The 13,388-nt window shown below is 56.5% G+C and overlaps 3 protein-coding genes across 3 annotated transcripts; 2 read left to right on the forward strand and 1 right to left on the reverse strand.

Moving 5' to 3' along the window:
- Window positions 1–439: 439 nt before the first annotated feature.
- LMH87_012096 (uncharacterized protein) lies at window positions 440–2,741 on the forward strand (the record flags this gene model as incomplete). Its single annotated transcript, XM_056201345.1, has 2 exons — window positions 440–2,084; window positions 2,725–2,741. 2 exons carry the CDS (start codon window positions 440–442, stop codon window positions 2,739–2,741), a joined length of 1,662 nt encoding a protein of 553 aa, XP_056053108.1.
- Window positions 2,742–3,332: 591 nt separating this feature from the next.
- LMH87_012097 (uncharacterized protein) lies at window positions 3,333–5,366 on the reverse strand (the record flags this gene model as incomplete). The annotated part of the gene is made up of 1 exon (XM_056201346.1): window positions 3,333–5,366. One exon carries the CDS (start codon window positions 5,364–5,366, stop codon window positions 3,333–3,335), a length of 2,034 nt encoding a protein of 677 aa, XP_056053109.1.
- A 241-nt stretch (window positions 5,367–5,607) lies between these two features.
- On the forward strand, window positions 5,608–7,417 carry LMH87_012098 (uncharacterized protein; the record flags this gene model as incomplete). Its single annotated transcript, XM_056201347.1, has 2 exons — window positions 5,608–5,859; window positions 5,912–7,417. The coding sequence occupies 2 exons, from the start codon at window positions 5,608–5,610 to the stop codon at window positions 7,415–7,417; spliced, it is 1,758 nt and encodes a 585-aa protein (XP_056053110.1).
- Between the last annotated feature and the right edge of the window lie 5,971 nt (window positions 7,418–13,388).

Genomic DNA, 13,388 nt, shown 5'->3' on the forward strand with positions numbered 1-13,388 from the left:
CTGCCCCTCCTCAACTCCTCAACCTGATGCCCCGCCAATTTCTTCCAGCGTCTTCCCCTGCCACTTCTTTTTTGTCGCCCAAGCCCAAGCCAGATGCTTTGGCCATGATTTCGACCTAATCAACAGATACCGAGTCATAAGCACTTCTTTACCGTACAAAACTAAATGCGCTAGCAAAACCCGCGCCCAGACTGACCCCTGTTTCGACGCAGCCCACCCACCCGCACCTCGTCATTTGCTGGCTGCCGGCGCCACCGTGCCTGCAGTTGTCTGACGCTTCGCCTCACTCTTGACGCCCGGCTTGGCTACTCCACCGGCAACTCGCATTCTTCATCTTTCCACCTCCTCAATCTTTCGACTTGTGCAACACACATCTTCTTCATCAACATCAACCTACCAGCTCCAGTCCACATCGCCAGACTGAGGGCCATCACTGCCCATGGCCGCCTACGACCCCTACGAGCGGGACTATCCCCGCCAATACGTTCGTGAAGAACGTAGAGAGGTTGCCCGCGACAGGTTTCTCGATCCCCGCGACTTTCCCAAGACGCACTCCCGCGATCTAGTCCCTCGACAGGACAGTGACCTCTCCGTCGAAGAGATTCGCCGCGACTTCCCCCCTCCCTCAGGCAGAGATGTACGCCGCGCTCGCTCTGCCGGTCCCTTTGATGACGACTACGGTCGTCCTCGTGGTTATGCCGGCTATGACCGTTACGATTCTCGATATGACCACGAGCGGGACCGAGACTACGACCGCCGTCATCGTCGCGGCCCCAGCAGCAGCAGCTACCAGGATGATGAGCGCCCCAAGAAGGACAAGGCCAAGACCAAGCAGGAAAAGATTATCGCAGCAGTCGCCGGCGCTGCTTTGCTTGCCGGCGGCAAAGAACTCTACGACCGGCACGAGGCCAAGCAGAGTGGCCACGATGTCCACCGAAATACGCTCTCCTCAGCAGCCCTCGCCGGGTTTGGTGCTATTGCAGGATACCAGGGCGCTGAGTTCTACAGCAAGCAGCAGGCCAAAAAGGACCAGAAAACCAATCTTCTTCTCCAGCGCGGCCGAGATGGTCAGCTCAGCGAATACTACTCCGATGAGGAGGACGGCAAGGAGAAGAAAACCAACAAAAACTTTCTTGAAAGTGCACTAGCGGCCACGGGCCTGGGTGCCGCCGTGAAGCAGTTTACTGGTGGCGGCGACGACAAGCACTCCCGCGGTGGCAGCCCCACCAGATCCCGCGCCGGCTCTCGCGCCGGTTCCAAGGAGCGTAGTAGTGGCGGCAACAAGATTCAGAAGGCTGCCATGGCCTCTCTGCTCGCTGGCGCTACTGAGGCTTTCCGCGTATCCAGAGAGCCTGGTGGTTGGAGAGGCGAAAAGGCCAAGCGCGTGCTTACGGCCGCTGCTGGTGCAGCGACTGTTGATGCTGCTCACGGCGGCGACAAGGGCACCTTTGGTCTCGCCGAGTCCGTCATTGGTGGTCTTGTCGGTAACCGTCTCATCAACGGATCCAAGAGAGACATTGAAGAGGATGAAAAGACTGGCCGCAGCCGATCGCGGTCTAGGGCTCGTTCCAAGAGCGGCGGTGGCGGCGGTGGCGGTGCCGGTCTTGCCGCGCTCGCTACGGCTGGTCTCGGCGCTCTTGGTGCCAAGAAGGTTTTTGACCGCTCCCGCTCTGGCAGTCGTAGCCGCAGCCGACGCGCCGACTCGTACGATTCCCGAGATGGATCCCCCGATCGTCGTCGGCAGCGCAGCAGAAGTCGCAGCGTTGTCGACCGTGCCCGCAACAGCCTCGCCAAGCTAGGAATCGGTAGCGCTGGTGCCGCTGCTGCAGACGACCACAGACGACGAGACCAGGATGACTTTGACGATGGTCCCCGCCACCGATCTCGACGCCACTCTGATGACTACGACGACAGAGATCGGAGAGATGGCCGAAATGACCGAGACTACGCACGCGCACCACCTAGAGGCGATCGAGACCGGTCCGTCTCACGATCGCGTCGCCGTGGAGGACGTTCTGACTACGGGTCTGACACCGACCTTGGAGACTCGGACGAGGATGAGAAAAGGGCAAAGAGAATGAAAGGTAAGCAATTGATCACTTCAGGTCTTGCTGGTGTCGCCACCATCCACGCTGCCCACGAGGTTTTTGAAAGTCTGGAAAAGCGTAAAATACGACAAAAGGCTGTTAGGGACGGCCATTTGTCCAAGGTCGACGCCAAAAAGCTCAAGACAAAGGCTATCATCAAGGATGCCACAGCGATAGGCATTGCTGCTATGGGTATCAAGGGTGCCCTTGGCAATGTCAAGGAGGCCAAAGAGATGGCTGACGAGTGTAAAAACTTTCAGGCTGAAAAGGCCCATCGTCACGAGCTGCGAGAGAAGCGTCGTAAACGCCGCGAATTGGGTCCGCGCCGGCGATCCAGCAGTCATCCCGCGCCACGAAAGCAAATGATGATTGACTGGGAAGATGGCATTCCTCGCTACGACGATGAGTATTACACACAATACCCTGCCGCTCCGCCAGTGCGGCACCGCGCGCTATAAGCAGCGGTCAAGCATGGCTGCACGGCAGCTCGTGTCACGACCTGCTGGAGCACAGCTTTCCACTTTCAAAATTCTATGGGCTTGAGATTCGTGGCGTCTGATTTAGCGTTGCACCAAAAAGACTTGTTTCTTCAATCGCTCAACTTTCCAGGAAATGAAACTAATATGTGATGTGATAGACCATCGTCGATACTAGGTGGAACCGGCCACGACAGACCAACGAAGTACGGAGAGCGGCACAGCTTACGATGCAAATACAGGGATTTTGCTGCATGACGGTGCCGGAGACCCGAGGAGGCTTTTTATGGAACGTGTCACAATGATGATTTACACGTCAAGATTTCGTGTTGCACGAATCTGTCGACCGAACGATTTAATGAGTGCCATAGCTAGAGACGGATACCTGAATGAAATTTTGTCATGATCGTTACCTTTTTCTTGCCATTATTACAGACTTTTTTATGATACAAAGCATATATCACTCCTCAACTTTGCCATGGTGGGGGGACGGCGAGTTGGCATGGCTTGCAGCTGTGGTGCAAGAATGACATCACCACTCGAATCGATCGAGCCCGACCTGTCTGAGACAAGGCCAGGGATCTGCAGGTACATTCCTGGGCATTGCTACCCTTTTTGACATTGTTATTAAGCAAGAGCGAAATTATCCAATAAATGTACAAAGAATATGCATCTTTTTTTCCAGCCATTATATTGCTATGCCACTTGTAGAAGCCGTAAGAGAAGAACGCTAATATACAACAACACACACAACTCCCAGTCCCCCCCATCACGACAGGCTGCCGCCCGTCTGCTTCCAGCTCTGCGCCATGGCCAGCATGTTGGACAGGTTGCCGGCCTGCTTGTCGTCGGCGGGGAAGACGTAGTCGACGTACTCCTCGTACGTGTCCTCGCCCTCGACGCGGCGCTTCTTCTTGACGCGGCGGGGCATCTGCGCCTGGACCTTGTCGACGTCGGCCTCGGCGCCGTGCGTGCGCTCAAACGACAGCCAGGCGTTGAGCAGCGCCACGCGCTCCTCCTTGAGGTCCTTGTCGCGCATGCTCTTGTGTGCGCGCTCAAACACCCTTCTCGTCCTCTCCTTGGCTTCCTCGCTGACCGGCTGCTCCTGTTCCTCCTCTTCGTTCTCCTCCTCGTCGCCACCTTCGGGGATGTTGACCTCGAAATGCGCGTAGCTGATCCAGACCTTGACGTGGTCCGTCTTCTCGAGGAGGCGCTCGTACAGCGTGCGCGCGCGGTCGTACTCGCCCTCGCCCTCCTCAAAGTCAATGTACGCCTTCCAAAGGAGCTCCGGCATGTCGAGCTGGTCCTGGCCGACGGCGAGTTCAAAGATGGCGCGCGCGCGGTCAATGTCCTCGAGCGCGCACTCGAGCTCAGCGAAGCGGATCCACGTCGTGCAGTTGGCCGGGTTGTACTCGACGTGCTTCTCGTAGAGCGTGCGGCAGCGCGCAAACTCGTACAGCCGCCGCTCCAGGTCCACGTAGCCGACAAACAGCCGGTCTTTGGGACACGTGCCCAGGGCGCGGCCCAGCAGCTTCCGCGCGGCCGTCAGCTGGCCCTGCCGAATCTCGAATTGGGCCGCCAGCAGCCACATCTTGGCAAAGGTGAACTTCTTGTGCGGCAGCAAGCCGAGACAGGTTGTGTAGATTTGGCGCGCGCGCTCCGCGTCCTGGCCCTCCATCTCCTCCCAGATGGCGTAGAAGATCCAGAGGTAAATGTACCGCCGCCAATGCCGCTTCTCTTGCGTGGGCGGCACCTGGGCAACCGCACGCTCATACACGTCGCGCACGCGGTCAGCGTCGCGAGACGCCTCCTCCAGCGCGGCAAAGTCGAACCAGGCGTCGTAGTTTTTGGGGTTCTCCCGGACGAGACCCTCGTAGTACACGCGGCGCTTGCTCAGCACCACGTCTTCGACGCCGTCCTGGTCGCCAAACTGCTTCTCGAATGTCGTGTAGCTCTTGTGTAGCGTCGCCGACTTGGAGCGCGGCAGCCTGTCGAGGGCGTACTTGTAGATGGCGCGGGCGCGCTCGTATTCCTTGAGCTTGGACTCGAAGCGGGCATAGGCGATGAACAGCTTCTCGTCGGCAAGCTCGTCGCCCAGCGCCTCGACCGCGTTCCCAAAGACGTCGCGCACCAGGTCGCTCGTGCCAAACTCCTCCTCAAACTTGGCCCACTTGATCCAGTTACGCGGCTCTGGGTGAATCTGCGTAAACATGGCAAAGATTTCGCGCGCGCGCTCAAACTCGCCGTAGCGCTTCTCAAGCTTGATATACGAGCTCCATGCCGCCTCGTCGGGCTGCCACTGCATCCAGCGGTCAAAAATCTGGCGCGTGCCGGGGATGTTGCCGAGCATCTCCTCCATGTAGGCGTACTTGTACCATAGCTTGTCGACGCGCGGCAAGCGGGTAACGGCACGGTCGAGCAGGTTCCTGGCGTGATTGATGTTGCGCGTCTTCATCTCGGCCTCGATATACCGCACCCATAGCTGCACCGAGTTGGGGTGCACGTCGAGCGCGCGCTCAAAGACGGACCGCGCTCGCGCAAACTCCTTTTGCTCCAGCTCCCACGCCGCGTACTGCGTCCAGTTGCGCAGGCTGATGCGGTTGCGCCGCACATAGTCCTCAAACTCTTTGCGCTTGCGGCCCTGGTATTCGTGCAGCTCCTCGAGGTCCGAGAAGCGCTGCTGCGGCGCCTGGATCCCGCCCTCTTGCCGGTCGACAGCCTCGCGCAACAGCTGCTCGGCCGAGATTTGGACCGGCGCCGCGGCCTTGTTCTTGACCCGAGGCGGGCCGCGTGTCGACTCCATTGCGGCTCGTTGGGATTGATGCGGCGGTTCGAATTGATGTCGATGGACAATGTTTCGTTGTTGGATTTTTGGCGGGCGTCGCTCAAATTTGGGTCTGGCTGCGATAAGATTTATCGTGCACGGACCACCCCAGGCAGCTGCGGCTGGCAGTCAAAATATTTAGCTGCCACCTCCAATGTCAACTCCAACTCTGCACCGCGTCGCGCATTGTCAGCAACTAAAAAATTAGACAGTCGCAGCCATGTCTACAGTCGCGGACGAACTTCTTAACGATTTCGGCAGCTCGGGTGACGAGGCCGAGGAGGTGGAAAATGGCCTGGAAACCACAAATGGCGAGGCCATGGAGGTGGATGGTGGCGAGGTCAAGGTAGAGGATGAGGACATGGACGACGAAGAGGCTTCAAAAGCCAAAATCGAAAAGATGCAGCTGGGCGATGTCAAAGACGTGCGAAGCGTAGCCAGCTTGATGGCGACTTTAGAACCAGTCTTAGAGGTACGTCCCTAGCCCCGATGCCTTCCACAGCTCCTTATACTAACTACGGCAGAAAATCAAACAATACCAATCGCAACCCGCCACGCAAGCGTCCGTAGGAAATATCGAGGACCACCCCGAATACCACCTCTTGACGCAGTCGAACAGCCTATCTACGCAGATTGACGGCGAGGTGGTGCTGGTACACAAGTTTATTCGCGACCACTACTCGACACGCTTCCCCGAGCTCGAGCGACTCGTCACGACACCGCTGGAATATGCCAAGGTTGTTTCCATCATGGGAAACGGCCCTATGGACTCGGAGAGCATCAAAGCGCTACAGACGGCGACAGACAACCCGCTGGGCATGGGTCTCAAGGCGGTCCTCGATGGACCGTCGCTCATGATTGTCACCGTTGAGGCTACGACATCAAAGGGAGAGCAAATGCCGGCGGAGGAGCTTGCGCGCGTGCGGCAGGCGTGCGACATGATGATTGCGCTCCATGCGGCCAAGACGAGCCTGACGGAATACGTGCAGTCACGCATGAACATCTTCGCGCCGAACCTGACGGCGCTCATCGGCTCGCTCACTGCGGCGCAGCTCCTCAACGCCGCGGGCGGCCTGACGGGTCTCTCCAAGACGCCAGCCTGCAACCTGCCGTCGTGGGGATCCAAGAAGCGCCAGGCCGGCCTGGCGACCAACATTGGCGTGCGCCAGCAGGGCTTCCTCTACAACTCGGAAATCATCCGCGGCATCCCCAGCGACCTGAAGAAGCAGGCGATGCGCATCGTCGCGGCCAAGCTCGTCCTCGCCGCGCGCGTCGACCGCATCCACTCGAGCGCCGACGGGTCCACGGGCGACACCCTCAAGTCGCAGTGCCTGGAGCGTCTGGAGAAGCTGACGGAGCCGCCGCCCAACAAGGGCGGGCGCGCCCTCCCCGTCCCCGACGACAAGCCCTCGCGCAAGCGCGGCGGGCGGCGGGCGCGCAAGGCCAAGGAGGCACTCGCCATGACGGACCTGCGGCAGGCGCAGAACCGCATGGCCTTTGGCAAGGAGGAGCACGAGGTGGGCTTCGGCACGGGCTCGGGCACCGTCGGCCTCGGCATGATCGGGCAGGCCAATGACGGACGCATCCGCGGGATGCAGGTCGACCAGCGCACGCGCGCCAAGCTCAGCGCCAAAAACAAGGGCTGGGGCGCCGCGAGCAGCGTCGGAGGCGGTGCTGCGTCGTCCATCGGCGGCTTCGGGCACTCCAACGGCGGCGGCATGGACCTGCGAGGCAAGGGCCTGCGCACGTCGGGCGTGGGCAGCACCCTCGGCGGCGGCGCGGGCACGGCGTCGTCGCTGTCATTCACGCCGGTGCAGGGGCTGGAGCTCGTCGCGCCGAAGAACCAGGCGGAGCTGGGCAAGAAGCGCAAGGCAGAGGACGATCGATGGTTCCAGGGCGGCACCTTTACGCAGCTCGGCGGCGGCTCCGGCTCGTCAGGCTCGTCGAACGGGTTCAAGATTCCGGCGCTGCCAGCGTCCAAGAGGCAGAATACAGGTGCGGGTAGCATGGGCCCGCCCCCGAAGAATTGAAGGCGGGGGGGTTACGGCTGTGAAGGGGGTTTTTACAGGTTTGCGATGGATAGTATACAATTTGCGTCTCATGAGTTTTTCATCTTGAGGGGTCTGGAGCATGGCGTTACGGGAAGATCTGGCCGCCATGTCATGATGCAGTGGATAGGCATGTAATTTTACAGAATGCGTTACAATATTGCCCACAGTTACGCGGGTTTGGCCTTACTTCGCTTCGCCCGTGTTTTGAAGATGGGGATTTCGCCGCGCTGTGATGCTGTCGTTTTCAGTGGCGACAAACAACTATCTTGCCCGTATCACTACATCACCTCTCGGCAAGATTCCAACCCGAGAGTATGTGCGCCCTTGGTAAGATGGGCGTGTGACAATGCCGTGTGGCATCGGCATGCGATTGTTGAGCGCAGGCAAGGAAAAGGCAAAAAAGAAGGGGTTTCGCGGGGCAAACGGTGCGAAAGGGTTGCGGTACAACCACTCCGTTCCCGCGACCATCTGTTTTTGATCTAGGGTGGCGAGGAGGGGAGGCAAAAGAAACGTCTTGTAGACAGAGTGTGTATGCCGCAGTACGCGTGTATGAGTGTGGTGTGAGTGTGGTGTGAGTGTGTGTCTTGTGTGTGTATGGTGGGAGGGAAGATGGTGTGTGGCTCGTACATGCTGCCGGGTCTTGATGGTGATACCCATCAGCCACAAAAAGTCCAATACGCCGGACATGCTTCCTCGACAGGCAGTTGGCAGGTAACGTCGGCACACTTCCTGCGAGTTTGTCTTCAAAAGCAAGGCATGGCTTACAGGCAGGGTTGTCGTGTGGCATTGATGCGATGCGGTCGCAGCATGGGCTCTGCGTCTCGGTGTTTTGACGCCCACATCACCGCCTCATTGACCGCCACTCTTCAGGCTGCTTCGTCTTTTTTTTTTGTTCCAGTTCCTTTTTTTTTTCTTGCGTAATAATAGCGATGGTATTATAGCAGATTTGCTGTAGGAGGGTCTCGTGCCGCGCCGGGGGGGGGTGACAAGTCTTGTGGTGGCGTGCGTTGTCTTGCATTGCATGGACGATCACGGTGACACGACGGCTGGGATGGAGAAGAAACCCAGAACAACACCACGGACTCCGTTGTCTACCGGGATTTTTGTCAGAGAGGGTCGTGCCAGAGTCTTCTTTTTTTCTTCCTCGGCGAGGGCCCAAGAAAGAAATGGTGCTATAATTTCAAGGGCGACTATGTGCACATTCTTCAAGTTGGTTGGCTTTGTAAACAGGGCTGCTTACAAGCGGAGCACCACCTGGTGAGACCAGCAAGCAAGCGACCAACATCGGCGATCGACCACAAGGCCAGTGTGCGCCCATGTGAGCTGGGCACACACGCACGTTAGGATTGTTTGTTCCTGCATCGGAGAGGGATGCGATTATCCATTCCCTTTTATCGCAGACGAGAAAAAAAACCCATCTCTTCAACTCTTCTATCATAGTCCGATGTGAGACAGTCTAGAGATGAGGTAGATCCTGGTGTGTGCCTGTCAGGTCCCCGAACGGCACATTGGCACTTTGGAACAGGCTTGTCATCGAGAGATCTATGACGTAGGAGACGTTTTTTCTTCTTTTTTTTTTCTCTCATTACTTACCAGGTCCCACGGTGTTTAAATTTGCGACGGGTACGGAAAAGAAAAAAAGAAAGGGAAGGGGGGTGAGTGAGCTTCAGTGGGCAAGGGGGGGGGAGCCCTGAAGAAAATATACTTGGCCTTGCTAAGCGGCCGCGGCGTCTCTGCAAGTACCTGTCATCTTCAGTGCCGAGTCAAAAGGGGTGCGAGTGTGACCGGGAAGGCATCGAGATCGTGGGAAATAATTTTTGATTTTCCCTGGTTTACCACGTAGAGACACGACAGGGCAAGGCTGGCGGGCCTACCGATGAGGGGCGAGCTGGCGGGGGGGCGCGCCTGACAACGAGACAGTCACGGAAAACTGTTTTGACGAGAAAAGAGGACAACCAACAGGAGTGAATGCCGATCAAGACTTGGGTTTTGCTCGAGAAGATACTGTGGAATTGTGTGCCAGTGATCTAGATCAAAAAGAAAGAAAGAAATGGTACGATTGAACCACTCCTCGTCCTAGTAAAAAGATAGTTTACAGCGCTGTATTCGGCTATTGATAGGCAGGAGCTCTGCGCTGCAGCTTGTGTACTGGTAGTGACTGCAGTGCAGAAGCGGTACCTCGTGCCTGGGGGGCGTGGCTGTATTCGCATGAGCGGCCCAAGGTACCCTGTGGCGCAAGAGGTACCCGCCTCGACGGATTTGCATTAGTGATGTGCACTACAGGGGTCGCTTTCCCGATGCACCAGCCAAAGTCCCGATCTGAGCAAAACGGCGCTTGTCAAATGTTGTGGAGATGCCAAACAGAGCGGGGAGCTGAGGCTGGTGGGCATGGGATTGCGCCACACCACAACGTCCCTGTTTCTGCGTTCACAGGGCATGGCACGGGCTGCCACGGCTGCCACAGGGGACTTTTAGGTTTACAGGGGACCATACCAGAACCTCCCTGGCTGCCTGCGCCCCAGGTTGCCATCATCGTGATATCATGATGGCTTGTCCTCCTGCAGGCGAGCTTGGGGCGAAACAGCAATGCACCAGCCAACGTGCCCCAGCCTGGAGCGAAGCCACGCAAAGGCCCTCGTGGCTCAAGCCTGGGGATGATTAGTGATGCTGGTAGCTTGGCAGAGCACGACTGTAGGCTGTGGCGCATCAACGTGCTTGCAATAGCTTGCCAGGCGTGCTACTGTACCAGCAGGTACGGAGGCAGGATTGCTCGGATGGCGAACGAGAAATCACTAGCAAGGCACCCTGTGGCTTTGATAACGAGCGCTCCGACAGAGTCGCTCTAGTAGCACATCGAGATGATAGGTCTCTATACATGGTGCCTCGTGGTACATCGAGATGCTGAGAAAGCGCATTCTTTTGCATCACAATCCTGCATCGAGATTTGCATTTCTCCTAATCAGGTTTTGAGACGGGATTTTGCCCGACTTTTTCCTTTCTTTTTCTCCTCAGCATAGATTGCCCTCGGTCTCTGATTTACGTCACCGGTGCTAAGCCAGATGTAAAACACCCATCCCAGACTCACGGGTCAGTACAGCACTAACATTGGTCTTTTTTTTTTGGAAGCCTTTTTCATGTACATTTTCCCATATTTTAATAAAATATTCATTTGGCCGGGGTCGCTCAGATGCTTATGCCAGGCACCCATGTGATTTGGTGCCCAACCCCCGAAAAGGCTGCGCATGTTTGACCGGGCGTCACGCCGCACACTGTAAATTCACTCATCCTCGGCCGTTTGAGGCTCTTCTCAATTTATTTATCTTTTTTTTTTTTTTTTTTTTTTTTCATTCAAAAGGTAAAAGGCACACGCGGCGCTGAAGAGCAGCCTCCCCGCCAAGGCTTGTTAGAATCCAGGGACCTTGGCGTCCCTCGGCTTGGTTACAGCGAGGCGCACAGCGGTCCCGGCCTCCGCAAGAGGGGTGAGGGGTCATCAACAGCGACTTAACAGTCCCAGCAAAAACGAGCTATAGACGTCACCACGCTCAAGGCGGATCGATATATTGAACATGACGGCATAGATGCAAGACTTGTCGTCAACACGATGCCGTCACGATTATTTCCACTGGCGTCACTGGTGGTGGTCCACGCCCAACTCGAGAGAATTTGCAGCGTGTAGGGTACCACTTACAACACTACCCGAGTTTCGGCAGCCAAGCTACTGGTACCAATAGGCAAGCCTGGTCGAGGTCGGCAGTGTCGACAGCGCGCATCCGGTAAATCCGCTACACCCGCCGAAAGCTGGCTCTGCGTAGGTACGGGATTGTCAATGTCCCCCACGCGGCCACGCCAAGCAGAAAATGGCAGCGCCTGGTACCCCCTGTAGGCAGTCGCCGAGTCCTCGGGTGGTTCTCCTCTCACCTACCTGACTGTAAACCCTGCGATAGAGAGACAGGTTGCCAGGATGCTCAGCGAGAAACGCTTTTCGGGATAAAAAAGAGACAAGATGTGCCAAATACCGATTGTCAATGCGAAACCGGCAAACCGAGCAGATGCCGTCGAACAATCTAGGCCCTGGCGTGATTGGCCAGGCGGATATGTAGCTGGGCCACTAGCAGAATTCGCTCACGCCAGGATGGCAAAGTTGAGAATCCCATGTTTTTGCCCCCCCAGTCGGTACTTAGGTACTTTGGTACTCCCCTTGTCCCCAAAATCCCCTCTCCAGTCTGGCAGTCTCTGCATGCGGGTGGCGTGCTTGGGCCAATAACGCAGCTGGCCAAGACACCACCCCCCGCTCAGTAGTGTTCGCCTGATGATACCACTCGTCGAGAGACACCAATTAAAAAATAGGGACGACACGGCACAGACTATCGGCTCCGATCATTGGCGGCGTGGGCGGGTGGGCAGAAAGACATTACCAAGTACGCCACAGCCACGGGTACTTTGTGTGTGCCGGAGGGACGTGCTTGTGTGCCCCGAAACGGAACGAAAAGGGGCGTGTTGCGCTAGCCATGGACCCTGGTGCAACCCTGGAATCCCTCGTACTGGAGTCTACTGGTAGCACTGTAGAATGGCCAAGCCCAAGCCCAAGCCCAAAGCTTCTGGTCGGCGAACAGTGTTGTTGTGCAAGCGAGAGCGTTCAATGGTGTAACACCAGTTGGTGCCAGAGTTGAGGCGATTATAGCGCGTCTCTGCAGAGTAGAGTTTTTACCATTGTTGATACCGTACCCGGAGCCATGAATTGGTAAGCTGCTGGTATTCTTTCCTCAATCATTCGCTTCTTTGATGGTCGCGAGCACCGAATCGGACTGCACCAGAGTACCCAATAGTACAAGTAAATAATTGGCGAGGTGTGATTTTTTTTTTGCGCTGATAGCTGGCCGGCTGCGACCCTTACAGGCCCCGGCCAGGGGCGTGTGAGGCGCATGTCCGCCTCAGCCTCAATGACGTCGATGACTGGTCCCGGCTTTACCAGTAAAATTGTGTGCGGCGCAAGAACGAACGAGTCGAAATCTCCGCGTCAACGCTTGCTCAATACAGTCAACAATAAAGAGAGGCTCTGTAACGGCTTTCCGCCAACCACTACGAAATAACCTACCGGAACTCTCCCTCCGCAGTGCCAAATGTGTGATTTGAAATTACGAATACCAGTCGCATAGTATTTACTGATATGCTACTTATCAACAAGTCATGTCTCGTGTCCAAGGGTCCCGGTTGCCGACAAGAAAGAGAACAAGAATAAAGAAGAAAGGGTTCGCCGCCGCCGAAACAAGACGACGCAAGGAAAAGAACGACCGGGCATACCCAAAACGGAAAGCGATCGAGATCGCAGAATAGAGACTTGTGCCTTGCCCATATTTTTTTCTGGGTATTGCCCTGCGCTTGGAATACCGGTACGGCGCGGGGGAAATGGAGGGAGAAGCGAAATGCGATGCTAGGACTCAAGAGATGCAGATATTTTCAAATGCCACAAAATACGTTCGCACCGGGATTTGTCTAACCGATTTTTTGGACTTGCGAAAAGGGTTCACGACGATCCATGGTGCCATGCAGAATTGTGTTCTGCGACGCAACTGGCAGACAGTCTGACGTCACGATTGCGTCTGTACGGAGTCATTGCTCCGTAGAGCGTGTGTCCGTTGCTGGCGTCCCCAAGGGCGGATATGCGCGGAAGCAAGGAATGGAGGGAATTAAAAAATCTCCAGGGTCAGCAGAAACAAAAGGACACCCCTTGAGTTTTTTTGGGCCAGCCGAAAAGAAAGAAAGAAAAAAACAAGTGCCCTAACGCTGATGATAGTCGACAGGCAGTAGAAACGATTCTAGCTGGGGATCGAGATTTTGTATTGTCCATCAGTCAAAAGTGGGACAGGGTCTCAGGGTCCATTGGAGGTAGGGGCGTGGAGGTAGTGGAGCGAGAAGGTACTGGGTATTCAACTCATTTCTGGCGCGAAGA

Source organism: Akanthomyces muscarius, chromosome 4, assembly GCF_028009165.1.
Source record: "Akanthomyces muscarius strain Ve6 chromosome 4, whole genome shotgun sequence".
NCBI lineage: Eukaryota > Fungi > Ascomycota > Sordariomycetes > Hypocreales > Cordycipitaceae > Akanthomyces > Akanthomyces muscarius.